The sequence below is a fragment of the Rhinopithecus roxellana genome, chromosome 8 (genome assembly GCF_007565055.1).
Source record: "Rhinopithecus roxellana isolate Shanxi Qingling chromosome 8, ASM756505v1, whole genome shotgun sequence".
Classification (NCBI taxonomy): Eukaryota; Metazoa; Chordata; class Mammalia; order Primates; family Cercopithecidae; genus Rhinopithecus; species Rhinopithecus roxellana.
Window position 1 is genome coordinate 3929257 of NC_044556.1, and position 17196 is coordinate 3946452.

The 17196-nt window shown below is 53.4% G+C and overlaps 2 protein-coding genes across 4 annotated transcripts; one reads left to right on the forward strand and one right to left on the reverse strand.

The window, feature by feature from the left end:
• The first annotated feature begins 2947 nt into the window (after positions 1-2947).
• FBXW9 (F-box and WD repeat domain containing 9) lies at positions 2948-10741 on the forward strand. 3 transcript variants are annotated; one of them, XM_030936803.1, is made up of 10 exons: positions 2948-3413; positions 4637-4776; positions 4855-4983; positions 7825-7937; positions 8022-8113; positions 9447-9688; positions 9776-9889; positions 10021-10110; positions 10215-10280; positions 10362-10741. In XM_030936803.1, exons 1-10 carry the CDS (start codon positions 3005-3007, stop codon positions 10434-10436), a joined length of 1470 nt encoding a protein of 489 aa, XP_030792663.1. In that variant the 5' UTR covers positions 2948-3004; the 3' UTR covers positions 10437-10741. The 3 variants fall into 3 exon arrangements, with proteins under 3 accessions (XP_030792663.1, XP_010359954.1, XP_030792664.1); XM_010361652.2 differs by having other exon boundaries at positions 9540-9688; XM_030936804.1 differs by lacking the exon at positions 10021-10110.
• An 85-nt stretch (positions 10742-10826) lies between these two features.
• GNG14 (G protein subunit gamma 14) lies at positions 10827-17140 on the reverse strand. The gene is given in 5 exon segments (XM_030936806.1): positions 10827-11399; positions 11402-11606; positions 15269-15593; positions 15803-15900; positions 17118-17140. Coding segments are annotated over 3 exon segments (435 nt in total). The 5' UTR covers positions 15383-15593; positions 15803-15900; positions 17118-17140; the 3' UTR covers positions 10827-11283.
• Between the last annotated feature and the right edge of the window lie 56 nt (positions 17141-17196).

The window sequence follows — 17196 nt, forward strand, 5'->3', positions numbered from 1 at the left end:
ATTAATATTAGTTACAATTACTCAGGCAAATGAGAAGTAGTTCCAGCTGTGGGGAAAAAACCCACAATCTTTAAAATTTTTTTTTTGAGACCGGGTCTTGCTGTGTCACCTGGGCTGGAGTGTAGTGGCTCAAGCAATCCTCCCACCTCAGCCACTCAAGTAGCTGGGACCACAGGCGCATGCCACCATGCTGGCTAATTTTTGTATTTTTTGTAGAGGAGGTTTTCGCTATGTTGCCAAGGCTGGTCTTGAACTCCAGAGCTCAAACTACCCACCTGCTTTAGCCTCCCAAGTGCTGGGATTACAGATGTGGGCCACCGCCCCCAGCCAGAATAAAATCTTACTGCAACCTTGGTGTGGCCCAAAGATCAATGTGAGAAAATTAAAAAATACTGACACACATCCAATATTCAACAAATAAGGCCTGCATTCTAGTGAGAGGACTGACTATAAAAAGTGGCACTGGTCGGACGCGGTGGCTCACGCCTGTAATCCCAGCACTTTGGGAGGCCGAGGTGGGCTGATCACGAGGTCAGGAGATTGAGACCATCCTGGCTAACAGGGTGAAACTCCGTCTCTACTAAAAAATACAAAAAAATTAGCCGGGCGTGGTGGTGGGCGCCTGTAGTCCCAGCTACTCTAGAGGCTGAGGCAGGAGAATGGCGTAAACCCGGGAGGCGGAGCTTGCAGTGAGCCGAGATCGCACCACTGCACTTCAGCCTGGGCGACACGGCGAGACTCCGTCTCAAAAAAAAAAAAAGAAAAAGGAACTGTGCTAAGTCCTATAGAGAAAAACAGAAAGGCAGAGAATGATGGGGGAAATGGTTAAAATCTTATGTAGGGTGACCTGGAAAGGCCACACTGAGATGATGTTTGAACAGAGCCACGTAGAGAAGAGTGTCAAGTAGAGGAAACAGCAGGGACTGCTCAGATGATCTATGTGGATTGGTTAAGCTTCCTGACTCAAAAGAGCCTTTCAGTAAATAAAGACGTGGGGTTTTTTGTTTGTTTGTTTTTCTCCTGCCTCAGCCTCTTGAGCAGCTGAGATTACAGGTGCCTGCCACCACGCCCGGCCAATTCTTTGTAAATTTAGTAGAGATGGGGTTTCACCATGTTGGCCAGGATGGTCTTGACCTCCTGACCTCAGGTGATTCACCCACCTTGGCCTCTTGAAGTGGTGGGATTACGGTCATGAGCCACTGCTCCCAGCCAACATGCTGTTTTAAAAAGTGGTCAGCTGTTTTAACAAGTGTGATGTTAGGCTGGGCGCGGTGGCTCACGCCTATAATCCCAACACCCGGAGGCCGAGGCGGGCGGATCACGAGGTCAGGAGTTCGAGACCAGCCTGGCCAACATGGTGAAACCCCGTCTCTACTTAAAAAATACAAAAATTAGTCGGGTGTGGTAGCGGGCACCTGTAATCCCAGGTACTTGGGAGGCTGAGGCAGGAGAATCGCTTGAACCTGGGAGGCGGGATTGCAGCCAGCTGAGATCGTTCCACTGCACACCAGCCACAGCGACAGTGTGAGACTTTGTCTTTAAAAAAAAAAAAAAAAAGTGATGTTACTGTTAAAAGTAACTTTCTGCCGGGCGCAGTGGCTCACGCCTGTAATCTCAGCACTTTGCGAGACCGACGCGGGCGGATCACGAGGTCAGGAGATTGAGACCATCCTGGCTAATACGGTGAAACCCGTCCCTGATAAAAATACAAAAATTAGTTCGGCCGGGTGCGGTGGCTCAAGCCTGTAATCCCAGCTCTGAGGGAGGCAGAGGCGGGAGGACAGCTTGAACCCAGGAGTTCGAGACCTGCCTGGGCAATATAGCGAGACCCCCGTTCTCCACAAAAAGGAAGAAGACCAAAAAAAGCGTAAAGATTAGTTCCGTGTTGTGGCACACGCCTGTAGTCCCAGCTACTCGGCAGGCTGAGGGGCAGGAGAATCGCTTGAACTCGGAAGGCTGAGGTTGTGGTGAGCCGAGATCGCGCCACTGCACTCCAGCCTGGGCGACAGAGTGAGACTCCGTCTCAAAAAAAAGTAATTTTCCACTAGGCGTGGTGGTTCATGCCTGTAATCCTGGTACTTTGGGAGACCGAGTAGGGGGCAGATGACTTGAGCTCAGGAGTTCGAGACCAGCCTGGACAACGTAGTGAAACCCTGTCTTTACAAAAGTATACAAAGATTACCCGGGTGTGGTGTTGCGCTCCTGTAGACCCATTTACTTGGGGGGCTGAGGCGGAGGATCACTTGTGCCCAGGAGGCGGAGGTTGCAATGAGCCAAGCACTCCACCTGGAGGACTGCACTGCTGTCCTCCAAGGTTGGGTTGGGGAATGGGGTCTGGAGAGGTAGTTCTGAAAAAAAAAAAAAAAAAAAAGTCACTTCACTGAGGCCTCTGCAGTGTAACTGCATATTTCTGGCTGTGGGAAAAGAGGCAAGAGTTCCAATCGCTATTCCTCAAACTTGGAAAGGGGCCTTTGGGTTTCTGAGCTCAGTGTCACATATAACAGATGCCTTCGATAAATCAGTGTTTATTTTTTACAGAACAGTATTTATGTCTCATTTAAAGAGACAGGGTCTCACTATGTTGCGCAGGCTAGAGTACAGTGGCGCAATCATGGCTCACTGCAGTCTCGAACTCCTGGGACTCAAGGGATCCTACCCCCTCACCTTCCTGAGTAGCTGGAACTACAGGCGCGCGCCACACCGCCTGGCTTGAGTTTCGTTTTTAGCTAGAGTTGGCTGGCTCTCCGTATTGGCAAGACAAGAGATGCTAGTTTAAAAAGCGCAGAAACAGGAACCTGTATTTTCCAGCCTAAGGCCAAAGCAGTTGCAGAAGACCCCGTAAGCGGTCGGTGTTCTGTATTAAGCCGGTGTTCTGTATTAAGCCAGTGTCTGACTTGGCTCGCTCGCTTCCCGTGGGCGCAGAAACGTCATCAGACAGCGCCGGAAGTGCCCTCGCGCTGCCTAGGAGACAAGACGCGAGACCGGCAGCGCCCACCCGGTCGCCATGGAGCTTCCCCTAGGGCAGTGCCATGATTCCCGCTCCTGGGACGATGACTCGGACCCAGAGTCAGAGACAGACCCAGACGCGCAGGCCGAGGCCTACGTGGCCCGCGTTCTCAGTCCGCCAAAATCCGGGCTGGCGTTCCCGCGTCCCTCGCAGCTATCCACGCCCGCCGTGTCCCCGAGCGCTTCGGAGCCTCGGGCCGCGTCCAAGGTTTCGGCCGTAAGTGAGCCAGGCCTTCTGAGCCTTCCCCCGGAGCTGCTGCTCGAGATCTGCTCCTACCTGGACGCCCGCCTCGTGCTCCACGTCCTGTCGCGCGTGTGCCACGCGCTGCGCGACCTCGTGTATGACCGTGTCACCTGGAGGCTACGCGCGCTACACCGCGTACGCGCGCCCTACCCAGTGGTGGAAGGTGCGCGCACCCGGGGACTGGGGGCTCCCGCCCAGGTCAGGCTTGGGGCGGGGAAGAGGTGCATGGGGTGTTCTGGACACAGCCTCTGGAGCAGGCTTCGTGGCTGTCCTGGCTCAGGCTGGAAGCTGAGGTAGTTACTGGTGGTGCGGAAGCCCCTGAGGACCTCTGGGTGGACCACGAGGCAGTCAGGCACTTGGCTTCCTGAGACTGTGGTTCCTGGACGACTCAGGATCCAAATATCCTCTGGCTTGGGATTTTGTGGTACTAAGCCCCTGACCCCTGACTGGGGATTAACACAGGGACTTGAAGCCTTAGGCTCTGGAGTTTATGCTGGGGCTCAAAGTGAGCCCAAGGATCCTCAGGTTCTGAGTCCAGCTTAGAAGCTGAGACAGCACCTGTTGATGTCAAAACTACTGAGCCCTAGAGCCTTGACCCAGTTAGGGGTGAGACAGTGGCTCTTGGCCCTGAGTTGATTGGTTCCTGAGGGAGAACAGCTTGTGACCTTTGAATCGATATTGTTGATCCTGATACAGCTGGATCCTCAGGCCCTTAAGCCAAGATGTATTACAGCTTGGGTGTTTGATACCCTTAACCTGGAAGCTTTGATTCTGCTTCCAGGTTAAGGTAATCAAACACTCAACCTTAGAGAAGAATCAGGATCACTCCGGGATCAGTGATTCTCAAGGTGTTGCCATTCAACCCCCTAGGTCAGACTCTCCCAAACAGCTTAATAAACATAGATGCCTGGACCCTGTCCATACCACTGAATCTGCATCTGGGGCTTGCATTCTGCATATCGACAGTTTCCAGATACTCTTTGAGGAACAGCTCCCTCGGTCTGGTTCAGATGGCTGAGGCAGGAAGGGTTAGTCAGGAGGCCCCAGCTTCTATGCTGAGCCTGAGGTCAGACCTCAACATCCTGAGACCGCTGTCCCCTGAGTTTGGGTTGGGGGATGGGGCCTGGAGAGGTAGTTCTGAGACTCCAATTCCCAATTTCTGGAAATTGGAGTGAGGAGTAGTCCTAGACCTGCCTGGGAAATGGGCAGGCAGTTGGTCCCAAGACCTGAGCCTGGGTTGGCTTGGAGCGGGAGTAGGGATCTCCATGGGGTTCTGTCCAAGTCTGGTGTAGGGTGGGCTCCCTGGAAGCCAGGGTTGGGCTTGGCCAGCTGGCGTGGGTGCTAGGGTCCCTGCTCACTGGGCACCCTACTTGTGGTAACCCACAGAGAAGAACTTTGACTGGCCGGCAGCCTGCATTGCGCTGGAGGAGCACCTGTCCCGCTGGGCAGAGGATGGGCGCCGGGCCGAATACTTCTGCTTGGCCAATGGGCACCTGGCTGCCATTGACTCAGTGCTGCTGCTCCAGGTGAGACAGGGTCTGGGGCGGGGCCAGGCAGGGGTGGGCCAGGGTGGCCCTGACAACATCACCTTGCTCCCTTTCCAGGGTGGGTCACTCTGTCTGTCGGGCTCCCGAGATCGCACTGTCAACTTGTGGGACCTGCGGCAGCTGGGGACGGAGCCCAGCCAGGTTCTGGTCAAGACCTTGGGCACTAAGCGGAATAGTACCCATGAGGTGAGGGGTCAGGTGGGGATAGGAGGTATGAGGCCTGAGTAGGGTATCTTGGTTAAGGCCCCAGGTTTTTGTACAGGATCACACAGATTTGAATCTGACTTTTCTATCCTTGGTGTGACTTTGGGTGAGATGTGTGTCTTCTCCATGCCTCAGTTTCTACTTCTGTCCAGTGGGTGATTAGGATGAGGATGAAGGAGATGCATTATGCATTAATGTGGACATACATTAAGCTCAGGCTTTTTTTTTTTTTTTTTTTTTTTTTTTTTTGAGATGGAGTCTCACTTTGTCACCCAGGCTGGAGTGCAGTGGTATGATCTCAGCTCACTGCAACCTCCGCCTCCCGGGTTCAAGTGATTCTCCTGCCTCAGCCTCCCAAGTAGCTGGGACTACAGGTGCATGCCACCACACCTGGCTAATTTTTTTTTTTTTGAGATGGAGTCTCACTTTGTTGCTAGGCTGGAGTGTAGTGGTGCGATCTTGGCTCACTGAAACCTCCGCCTCCCAGGTTCAAGCAATTCTCCTGCCTCAGCCTCCTGAGTAGCTGGGACTACAGGTGCCCTGCCATCACGCCCAGCTAATGTTTGTATTTTCAGTAGAGACGGGGTTTCACCATGTTGGCCAGGATGTTCTCCATCTCCAGACCTCGTGATCTGCCCGCCTCAGCCTCTCAAAGTGCTGGGATTACAGGCATGAGCCACCCGGCCTTTATTTATATAGCTTTTGAGACAATCTCGCTCTGTCACCCAAGCTGGAGTGCAATGGCATGATCTCAGCCCACTGCAACCTCTGCCTCCAGGGTTCAAGTGATTCTCCTGCCTCAGCCTCCCAAGTAGCTGGAATTACAGGTGCCTGCCACCACGCCCAGCTAATTTCTTTTTTTTTTAATGGAATCTCACTATGTTGCTCAGGCTGTAGTGCAGTGGCACAATCTCAGCTTACTGCAACCTTGCCTCCTGAGTAGCTGGAATTATAGGCATGTGCCACCATGCCCAGCTAATTTTTTTTTTGTATGTGTGTGTGTGTATATATATATATATATATATATTTTATCTTTAGTGGACATGAGGTTTCGCCATGTTGGCCAGGCTGGTCTCAAACTCCTGGCCTCAAGTTATCTGCCTGCCTCAGCCTCCCAAAGTGCTAGGATTACCGGCATGAGCCATGGTGCCTGGCCAAGCTCAGGCTCTGACACACAGTAGGTGCTCAATAGATGTCAGGTACACCTTGAGAGGCCCAGTGCAGAGCAGTTATGAGACTGCCCTTGGAGATCAGCCGTCTCTGAGCATGACTGTCATCTTGTGAGAAGTGACTGTGGAGGAGCATCTCCACCAGTTGCTAAGGTGGTCAGGCCAGTGGCTGAGAGCTCAGGCTTGGGGCCAGGTTGCTGGGTTCAAATTCACACTGTGCTGCTTCCTGGCTGTGTGACCTTGAGTGAGAAACTCAACCTCTCTGGGGCCCAGTTTCCCCATTTGTAAAATGAGATACATGATAGTGCCCTCCTCTGTGGGATTGGTGGGCAGTAAGTCAGCATCCACCACCCTGTGCATGTCAGCTCCTGAGGGAAGGGACGTTTTCTGCCCAATTTGCTGATGAATGAACTGAGGGAGGTGATACGGTTTGCCACGTCACAAAGTAGAGGCCATACTCTTAAACACTTGTCACGTGGCTTCAAACCATCACTGGTGCTGAGTCTCTGTAGAACTTGACTTAGAAATGTTATTGGGCCAGGGTGCAGTTAGTTGCTCAGGCCTGTAATCCTAACACTTTGGGAGGCCAAGGCAGGAGGACTGCTTTAACCCAGGAGTTTGAGACCAGCCTGGGCAACATGACTCTACAAAAAGTACCAAAAAATTAGCCGGGCCTGGTGGCAGGCACCTGTAGTCCCAGCTACTCGGGAGGCTGAGGCAGGAGAACGGCGTGACCCTGGGAGGCGGAGCTTGCTGTGAGCCAGGATCACGTCACTGCACTCCAGCCTGGGAGACAGAGCAAGACTGTGTCTCAAAAAAAAAAAAAAAAAAAAAAAAAAATTAGCAGAGCATAGTGGCATGCGCCTGTAGTTCCAGCTCTTTGGGAAGCTGTGGTACAAGGATCACTTGAGCCTGGGAGGTGGAGGCTGCAGTGAGCCATGATCGCACCACTGCATTCGTGCCTGGGTGACAGAGCAAGACCTCATCTCAAAAAAAAAAAAAAAAAAGAGTTTCTGTGACAAGCACAGTGGCTCACACCTGTAATCCCAGCACTCTGGGAGGCTGAGGCGGGTGGATCACCTAAGGTCGGGAGTTTGAGACCAGCCTGGCCAACATGGTGAAACCCCGTCTCTACTAAAAATACAAAAATTAGCCGGGCGTGGTGGCACAAGCATGTAATCCCAGCTATTAGGGAGGCTAAGGCAGGAGAATCAGTTAAACCCGGAAGGCGGAGGTTGCAGTGAGCCAAGATCAAGCCACTGCACTCCAGCCTGGATGACAAGAGTGAAACTCTGTCTCAAAAAAAAAAAAAGAAAAAAGTTTCTAGGTGGGGTGTGAAGTCAGGCTGACCCATGGGCACAAACTTTAATCTGTAATCAACTGGAACTTGCTCTGGGTTCTTGTCTTGGTTATCTCCTTCCTTCCTCTGACCCTTGATTTTGTTGTCTGTGCAATGGGGATGATCACCTGGAGCCAGAGTTGGGTGTTGTACTTACTGCAGCATCTATCACAGTGGGCATTGGGGAGGAAGAGCTGTGTGGCTTTGGGTGAGTCTCTTGACCTCTCTGAGCCTTACCTGCAAAAACACAACAATCCCAGTCTGGGACCCCGCATGGGCTGTGGCAGGTGTGTGACTGCTGCTCCCATCCCACAGGGCTGGGTGTGGTCACTGGCAGCGCAGGACCACCGCGTGTGCTCTGGCTCCTGGGACAGCACAGTGAAGCTCTGGGACCTGGCAGCAGATGGGCAGCAGTTCGGCGAGATAAAGTGTGAGGGGGCCTGGGCAGGGGATCTGGGGGGATAGGACCCTGCCTGGCCACAGCTAAAGCCCTGTGGTCTGTGTGTCCCCAGGACCAGCTCAGCCGTGCTGTGCCTCTCCTACCTGTCTGATGTCCTGGTGACTGGCACCTATGACAAGAAGGTGGCCATCTATGACCCCAGAGGTGGGCCAAGAGTGCTGGGGCCCAGGTTGGGAGATGTCATGTTGGGGAAGGAGACAATGGGGCTTCATAGCCTGGCTGGGGTCATAGTCACATAACCACATACTCACCACTCGGAGTGGCCGTGCTGTGCTGGTACAATATAGGCAACTTGGGCAGCGGGTGCAGATGAAGTTTGGGCAGCCCTGGGGGCCGGTTAGGATCCTGGCTGTCCCACTTCCTACCTGTGTGACCCCCAGACAAGCTTGAAGCTCGGTTTCCCTGTCTGTGAAATCCAGATAATAATACCATGCCAGCCCCATGGGGTTAATGGGGGAAGATGATAATAGCAACAGGGGTGGATTAACTATGTTTTTTTATGCTGGGTGTGGTGGTGCCCACCTATAGTCCCAGCTACTCTGCAGGCTGAGGCAGGAGGATTGCTTCAGCCTAGGAATTTGAGTTCAACCTGGGCAACATAGTGAGACCCCCATATCTAAATGAAAAGTAATTAAAAATATATAAATAAATTCATTTACATAAGCACCTAGAAGGAACACTGCCTGGAATATAAGTATTTTCTGTTGTTTATTTATCCATTCATTTTTCTTTTTTTTCTTTTCTTTTCTTTTTTTTTTGAGACAGAGTCTCACTGTCACCCAGGCTGGAGTGCTGCGGCGCGATCTCAGCTTACCGCAACCTCCACCTCCTGGGTTCAAGCGACTCTCCTTCCTCAGCCTCCCGAGTAGCTGGGATTACAGGAGCCTGCCACCATGCCTGGCTAATTTTTGAATTTTTAGTAGAGAGGAGGTTTCACCATGTTGGCCAGGCTGGTCATGAACTCCTGACCTCAGGTGATCCACCCACCTTGGCTTCCCAAAGTACAGGGATTACAGGCGTGAGCCACTGCACCCGGCCATTTTTCTTTTTTTTTAAATAGAGACGGGGTCTTGCCACATTTCCCAGGCTGATCTTGAACTCCTGAGCTCAGGTGATTTGCCGGTATCAGCCTCCCAAAGTTCCGAGATTACAGGTGTGAGCCACTGTGCCTGGTCTATTTATTCATTCTTCTTGTGTTAACTGAATGGCCAGTGTACCTTGTCCAGGCAGAGCTGGAGCAGGGCTGCGGGACAGAGGCATGTTTCATGCCAACCTGAGGGTGGATGCAAGACTGAGACCACCTTGGTCAGCTCTGTGCTAAGAACAATAGATGGGATTGGAGGAGGGATATGGCATGGGGACGGGGATGGGCAGAAGCCTGGGGGCTCCTGTGGAGGCCTGGGTTTAGCTGAGGTGGGAGAGGAGAGATGGGTCACTCTGTGGGGTAGGGGAATGAGCAGATCGAGGGTTTTGCCAGACAGGATGGAGACACGGGATGCTCCCACGGGCTGGGAGAGGGGGCCTTCGAGGGGCTCTGATATCCCTCCTCCCCGGCCCATCACCCATGAAGCCAGCCCAGCCCTGTTGAAGTGCCAGCAACTACACTCCAGACCCGTGCTGGCCCTGATGGCGGATGACCAGCACATCATCTCAGGCAGCGAGGACCGCACCCTGGTAGTGGTCGACCGCCGAGCCAACAGAGTCCTGCAGCGTCTGCAGGTGGGCCCTCCCCAGGGGCCTGGAAAGATGGGGACTGTCGCAGGTCCAGCCCGGCCTGAGCTGTCCTGTCCCTTGTCCCTCTCATAGCTGGACTCCTACCTGCTCTGCATGTCCTACCAGGAACCCCAGCTCTGGGCTGGTGACAACCATGGCCTGCTGCACGTCTTCGTCAACCGCAACGGCTGCTTACAGCTTGTCCGGGTCTGCTGGAGCTCCTGCCCCTGCCTGTTCCTCCCCCTGGGCCTCCTTCCTACCCCTGAGCCCCAGTGGTGTGGGGGAGGGTGGGCCTTGGGAGAGCCTCGCCTGAGTGTTTCCTGATCCCCTTCCCGCAGTCCTTTGACGTGGGCCACAGCTTTCCCATCACTGGGATCCAGTACTCAGTGGGAGCCTTGTACACCACATCCACTGACAAGTCCATCCGGGTGAGGCTCCTGCCCAGCCCCTGCCCCAGGACAGTCCCTGCCCCTCCCCGACCTCCATCAGCCAGGGGCATACCTCTTGACCTTGGCCCATTGCCCCTCACCAGGTGCACGTGCCCACAGACCCACCAAGGACCATCTGCACCCGAAAGTATGACAGTACACTCAATAGGGTAAGGTCCTGCCCCATGTGCCCTGCCCAGCTGGCCAGAGCGCCATCGTCCCTGACTCCTCATGTCCTTCCCCGGTCCCAGGTCTGTGCTGAGGGCAACCTCGTGGTGGCTGGCTCTGGGGACGTGTCGCTAGAGGTCTGGAGGCTGCCAGCCTGAGCAGGTGGATGTGGATGTGGATACTGCCTCCCGGAGGCTGGGCTTCCTCCTCTGTTCTTGGGGGACCATCCCCAATGTTGGTGCTGCCTCCACCCCCGCCCCACAGGCCTAGGGCACAAGGAGTCCCGGCCACATTTGGGTGAGGGTCCTGGCCTGGGCCCTATGCCTGGGGGAAGGGTGAAGTTGGGGTTCAGGCCCACCCAGGGGGCCACTCCCCGCTCTTGGGCCCTGGTTTTGTTATGATTTGGATGCCCCGCTCTCAGGTGAGAGCGAAGGAGAAATAAACCTGACATATTGGTGCTTGGGCCTGGAGTGTGAGTGTGGTTTGCCTGCTGGGGCTCTGCCTGCGCCTGCTTGGGCTTGGGGGGCTGTGGGCCTTCGTGCGAGTGACTGGGAGAGATAGAAAGTCTGGGCTGGGGGGTGCGTGTCAGCTGTTGCTGTGTGTTTATTTGAAGGAGATTCCTGGGGATCATGGTCACCTGTGTCTATGATGTCACTTGTGTGTGTGTGTGTGTGATGTGTGATGTGTGTGGTGTGTAGATTATGACTCAAATCCTGGCCATTTGAAAGGGTAACTGCTCAGGCTATCCCATGGGTGCTGGGGAGGGCAAGGGGGATGGCATGTTCTCTGTCTAGGGCTCTAGGGTCTGTGTGTGCTGCTGTGGCTGTGACCCCGGGGTCAGGCCAGGGAGGGAGGCTGGGCTAGGTGTGCACCTGGCCCCTGCAAGCCCAAAGTCCCTCTGGTCTCCCATCTCAGCCGGGCTCAGCCATACCCTGAGAAGTATTCACTTCATGTTTATTGAGGTCCCCTGGTTTGCCCAGGCCACAGGGTGGCATTGTCCTGGGTTCATAGGATGGCACAGGGCTTCTTTTCCTTGAAGGGGTTGGTGGCGGCCAGGATGCCTACAAGGAAGGGGTCGCTCTTGGCCTGCTCTGTGCAGAACTGCAGCAGATCGGCGGCCACCTTGGACACCTGCAGACCAACTGGGTCAGTCAGACCAGACACAGGCATGTACCTGTCTCCTGGCCCATGTGTTTCCACCTCTTCCCACCTCCTGTACTGGCCCCGACCCTCACCTTCACTCGGTCGATGCCCACCTTCATCCGGAGCTGCTCCACTGCCTGGCGGGCCTGCCCAATGTCACCACTGATGGCCACCTTGCTGGACATCTGGGGAAAGTGGGCAGGGCTGTGGGCAGCAGGCCCAACCTCAGTCTCCTAGGGGGAGCCTAGGGCTGCCTGAGGGTTCCCGCACCTCCTCCTATGTTCCTTGGGGACTGCAGGATGAGGGTGGCTGCTCCTGGACCCGTGAGGCCCATGCACCTCGGCTAAGCCACCTCTGGCTGCCTGGTCCTCTGGCGGCCACCCTGCTCTGGCTCCCTCCCCAATCCGGCCTGTCCTCTCCAAACTTCTTTTCTCCTTCTGCTACCCCTGCAGAGACTTTGAAGCCAGGACTCTCATGGAGTGAAATGTCACCAGCTGCAGCAGCAGCAGCTGTCTCGGCTGAGGGGGTCCCTGTCCCAGGAGGGCCTGTGGCTGCCCTGGTGTCATGTGTCACCTGGGTCCCTGTGGGCTGGGTGCCTTGGCTGGGGGAGTGAGGAGGCCCTGGCCTCCCCTTGACCTGCTGGATCTCCTGCTAACTGTTCCCAACACATCTGCTTTGTCAGACTCTGCCATCTCCGACATGCAGCCTTGCCTCTCCTGCTCTCACCACTGCTCAGGCCCAAATCTCCAATACCTTCATTCTCTTTTTCTTTTTTTTTTTTTTGAGAGTCTTGCTCTGTTACCCAGGCTGGAGTGCAGTGGTGCGATCTCAGCTCACTTTCAACCTCCATCTCCCGGGCTCAAGTGATTCTCCTGCCTCAGCCTCCTGAGTAGCTGGGATTACAGGCGTATGCCACCACACCCGGCTAATTTTTTTTTTTTTTTTTTTTTTTTTTGAGATGGTATTTCGCTCGTTGCCCAGGCTAGAGTACAATGGTGCGATTTCGGCTCACCGCAACCTCCGCCTTCTGGGTTCAAGTGATTCTCCTGCCTCAGCCTCTCGAGTAGCTGGGATTACAGGCATGTGCCACCATGCTCGGCTGATTTTTAGTAGTTTTAGTAGAGACAAGGTTTCACCATGTTGGTCAGGCTGGTCTTGAACTCCCGACCTCAGGTGATATGCTTGCCTTGGCCTCCCAAAGTGCTGGGATTACAGGCGTGAGCCACTGCGTCCGGCCACACCTGGCTAATTTTTGTATTTTAGTAGTCATGGGGTTTCACCATGTTGGCCAGGCTGGTCTCGAACTCCTGACCTCAAGTGATCCACCTGCTTTGGCCTCCCAAAGTGCTGGGATTACAGGTGTGAGCCATCGTGCCTGGCCTTTTTTTTTTTTTTTTTTTTTTTTTTTTTTTTTTTTTTTTGAGGCGGAGTCTCACTCTGTCGCCCGGACTGGAGTGCAGTGGCCAGATCTCAGCTCACTGCAAGCTCCGCCTCCCGGGTTTTGCGCCATTCTCCCGCCTCAGCCTCCCGAGTAGCTGGGACTACAGGCGCCCACCACCTCGCCCGGCTAGTTTTTTTGTGTTTTTAGTAGAGACGGGGTTTCACTGTGTTAGCCAGGATGGTCTCGATCTCCTGACCTTGTGATCCACCCGTCTCGGCCTCCCAAAGTGCTGGGATTACAGGCTTGAGCCACCGCGCCCGGCCATGGCCTTTTTTTTTTTTAAGCCCAGGTTCTCGCTCTGTCTAGGCTGGAGTGCAATGGTACAATCATAGCTCACTGTAACTTCAAACTCCTGGGCTCAGGTGATCCTCTCACCTCAGCCTCCTGACTAGCTAGAATTATAGGCGTGAGCCACCGTGCCCTGCTAATTTATGTTTTTAACTTTTTGTAGAGATGGTTCTTACTATGTTGCCCAGGCTGGTCTTGAACTCCTGACCTCAAACGATCCTTGGCCTTCCAAAGGAATTATAGGCATAAGCCACTGAGCCTTGCCCCACCTGAGATTCTAATATGTGCCCAGCACTGTGCAAAAAACCAAAATGAGCAATGAAACAAGACAAAACCCTGTCCTCATGGAGCTGCCCTTCTAGTCAGGCAGGGATGGACAGCAGAAAATGCACTCAGTGAAAGAGTATACATCTGAAAGAGAATATGAAAGAAGAATAAAATCAAAGTAAACGGGAGAGGAGTGGTCAGGGCAGGCCTCTAAGAGGAGGTGACATTTTAACTTAGGCCCAAAGGAGGAGAAGAAACTGAGAAATGGGGTGTTCTAGGCAGGGGGAGCAGGAAGTACGTGACTTCTTGGACAAAAAAGAGCTTGGTGGGTTACAGGAACAGCAAAGAGGTCCATGTAGCTGGAGAGGAGAGAGGGACAGAGGGCCAGCATGGTAGGAGATGGAAGCAGGGAGGTTGAGAGGCACCCTTTAAGGCCACTGTGAAAATCTTGGATTTTACTCCCAGGGGGAAGCTACCATTAGGAGGTTTTAACCGTGAGGTGTTTGATTTATGATTAAAGAGCTGTGGCATGCGCCTGTAGTCCCAGCTACTGGGGAGACTGAAGTGGGAGGATGACTTGAGGCCAGGAGGTCAAAACTGTGGTGAAGTGTGATTGTCCCGTTGCACTCTAGCCCTGGTGATAGAGTGAGACCCTGCATCAAAAAAAAAAAAAAAAAGCTCTCTGATCTTAGCTGTTAGGTGGGAGATGGATTGAAAAAGACCAAAGCCAGCTTGTAGGCTATGGGGATAAAGAAAATACCTGGATTTCAGACCTACTTTATAGGTAGAGGTTGGCAGACATGCTGAGAAGGATGGATGTGGGGTGTGCAAAAAGGGGAGACAGCAAGCTCTACTCCTCATTTTTAATTTTTATTTATTTTTGAGATGGAGTTTTGCTCTGTCACCCAGACTAGAGTGCAGTGGCACCATCTCGACTCACTGCAACCTCCACCTCCCAGGTTCAAGTGATTCTCCTGCCTCAGCCTCCTGAGTAGCTGGGATTACAGGTGTGCGCCACCACACCTGGCTAATTTTTGTATTTTTTAGTAGAGACGGGGTTTTGCCATGTTGACCAGGCTGGTCTCTAACTCCTAACCTCAGGTGATCCGCCCGCCTTGGCCTCCCAAAGTGCTGGGATTACAGGTGTGAGCCACTGTGCCCAGCCCCAATCCCTATTTTTCAGTCTACTGGATGAGTGAAGGGTGGGGCCATTTGCTGAGATGCAGAAAGACCAGGGATAGGTAGAGAGGGAACTTGAGGGGGCAACTTTGAGATCCAAGTGAGGATGTCAAGGAGGATGTCTGGCTCCTCCAACAAGGTAGGCTCATTCCAGCCTCAGGGCTTTTGCTGTTCTATCTACCCACGTGCAGGGAATGGCCTCCCTGCATCTTCACATACGGGGATTTTCTCAGCCTTCTGGCTTTGGCTCAAATCTCACCTCCTTGGCGTCCTTCACCCATCACTCCAACTAAAATACCCAACTCCTCCACCTAAAGACTCAAATCATCCTGTTTAAATCCTGATTGCGCTGGGCACGGTGGCTCACACCTGTAATCCTAGCACTTTGGGAGGCCGAGGCAGGTGGATCACCTGAGGTCAGGAGTTCGAGACCAGCCTGACCAACATAGTGAAACCCTGTCTCTACTAAAAATACAAGAATTAGCCGGGCGTGATGGTGCATGCCTGTAATCCCAGCTACTTGGGAGGCTGAGGCAAGAGATTCGCTTGAAAAACTGGGAGGCAGAGGTTACAGTGAGTTGAGATCGTGCCATTGCACTCCAGCCTGGGCAACGAGTGAAACTCCATCGCAAAAAAAAAAAAAAAAAAAAAAAAAATCCTGATTGTACTCACCATTGTTGTTAACTTTCTATCTTCCCAATCACATTGTGGGCTCCAGTAGGGCAGGGTCCACATCTTGGTCTTGTTCACCACTAAATCCTTAGTGCCTAACACAGAGTCCACCATAGAGAACAGACTACATGAATTGTAGAGTGAGTGAATAATCCTGTTGACCGTATGCACTGTTAGGAGGGTGCATTTGAGGTGCAGACGACATTGAGGGTCTCACAGTCTTGCTGGAGGGAAAGAGACGGCAGCCCTGGGTCCCAGAAGAGGCCTCTGACCCAGTGGAAGTTCAGGGAAGGCTTCCCAGAGGAGGTGGAGGTGACAGCTGCAGCTATAAAGGAAGAACAGAACGTTATGCAGCATGTGAAGGCTTTGGAGACTTGTGAGGGCATGAACTGGGCTCACTATCCCATTAGACAAAAGTGGCTGAGGAAGGCTGGAACTGTATCTAACGCTGCCTGATGACGGAAATCCTGTCCATGGGTGACGCTTAAGAAGCGATCCTCATTAAAAAAATTAGCTGGGCACGGTGGTACACACCTGTAGTCCCAGCTTGTCTGGATGCTGGGGTGGGAAGATGACCTGAGTCCGGGAGTCGGAGGTTGCAGTGGGCCGAGATCGCGTCACAGCACTCCAGCCTGGCGACAGACAGACCCTATCAAACAACAGCAGGCCGGGCGCGGTGGCTCACGCCTGTAATCCCAGCACTTTGGGAGGCCGAGGCGGGCGGATCACGAGTTCAGGAGATCGAGACCAGCCTGGCTAACACGGTGAAACCCCGTGTCTACTAAAAATACAAAAAATTAGCCGAGCGTGGTGGCGGGCGCCTATAGTCCCAGTTACTCGGGAGGCTGAGGCAGGAGAATGGTGTGAACCCGGGAGGCAGAGGTTGCAGTGAGCTGACATCATGCCACTGCGCTCCAGCCTGGGTGACAGCGCAAGGCTATCTAAAAAAAAAAAAAAAAAAAAAAAAGTAACAACAAAACCAGCCTCTCCTCCTGAGGGGAAAGAACAGAAACGAATGGGCGAGCACCAGCAAAGCGGTGGGTCTCCAGCAGGCGGCATTAAAATAGGAATCTTGGCTGGGGGCAGTGGCTCAGGCCTGTAATCCCAGCACTTTGGAAGGCCGAGGCGGGCGGATCACGCGAGGTCAGAACCAGCCTGGCCAACATGGTGAAATGCCGTCTCTACTAAAAATACAAAAATTAGCCAGGCGTGGTGGTGGGTGCCTATAATCCCAGCAACTCGGGAGGCTGAGGCAGGAGAATGGCTTGAACTAGGGGGGCAGAGTTTGCAGTGAGCCGAGATTGCAACACTGCACTCCAGCCTGCGCAACAAGAGCATAACTCTGTCTCAAAAATAAATTAAATAAATAATAAAAACAAAAAAGAATCTTCATACGAAGTCGGGAACACATGAAAAGGTGTAAAGGCCGGGCGTGGTGGCTCACGCCTGTAATCCCAGCACTTTGGGAGTGCTGAGGCGAACGGATCACGCCGAGGCGAACGGATCACCTGAGGTCGGAAGTTCGAGACCAGCGTGACCAACAAAGAGAAACCGTCTCTACTAAAAATACAAAATTAGCCGGGCGTGGTGGTGTATGCCTGTAGTCCCAGCTACTCGGGAGGCTGAGGAAGGAGAATCGCTTGAACCCGGAAGGTGGAGGTTGCGGTAAGCTGAGATCGACAAGAGCGACAAGAGCGAAACCCTGTATCAAAAAAAAAAAGAGGGAAGGGAAGGGAAGAAGGGAAGGGAAGGAAAGAAGAGAAGGGAAGGGAAGAAGAGAAGGGAAGGGAAGAAGGGAAGGGAAGAAGGGAAGGGAAGGGAGAAAGAAAGGAAAAAAAAAAGAAAAGACCTAAAGGCTCCTCGCGGCTTCCGTATTACGGAACACATGCGCAAAGATGGCGGCGACCTGGTTTACAGGGCCTAAAATG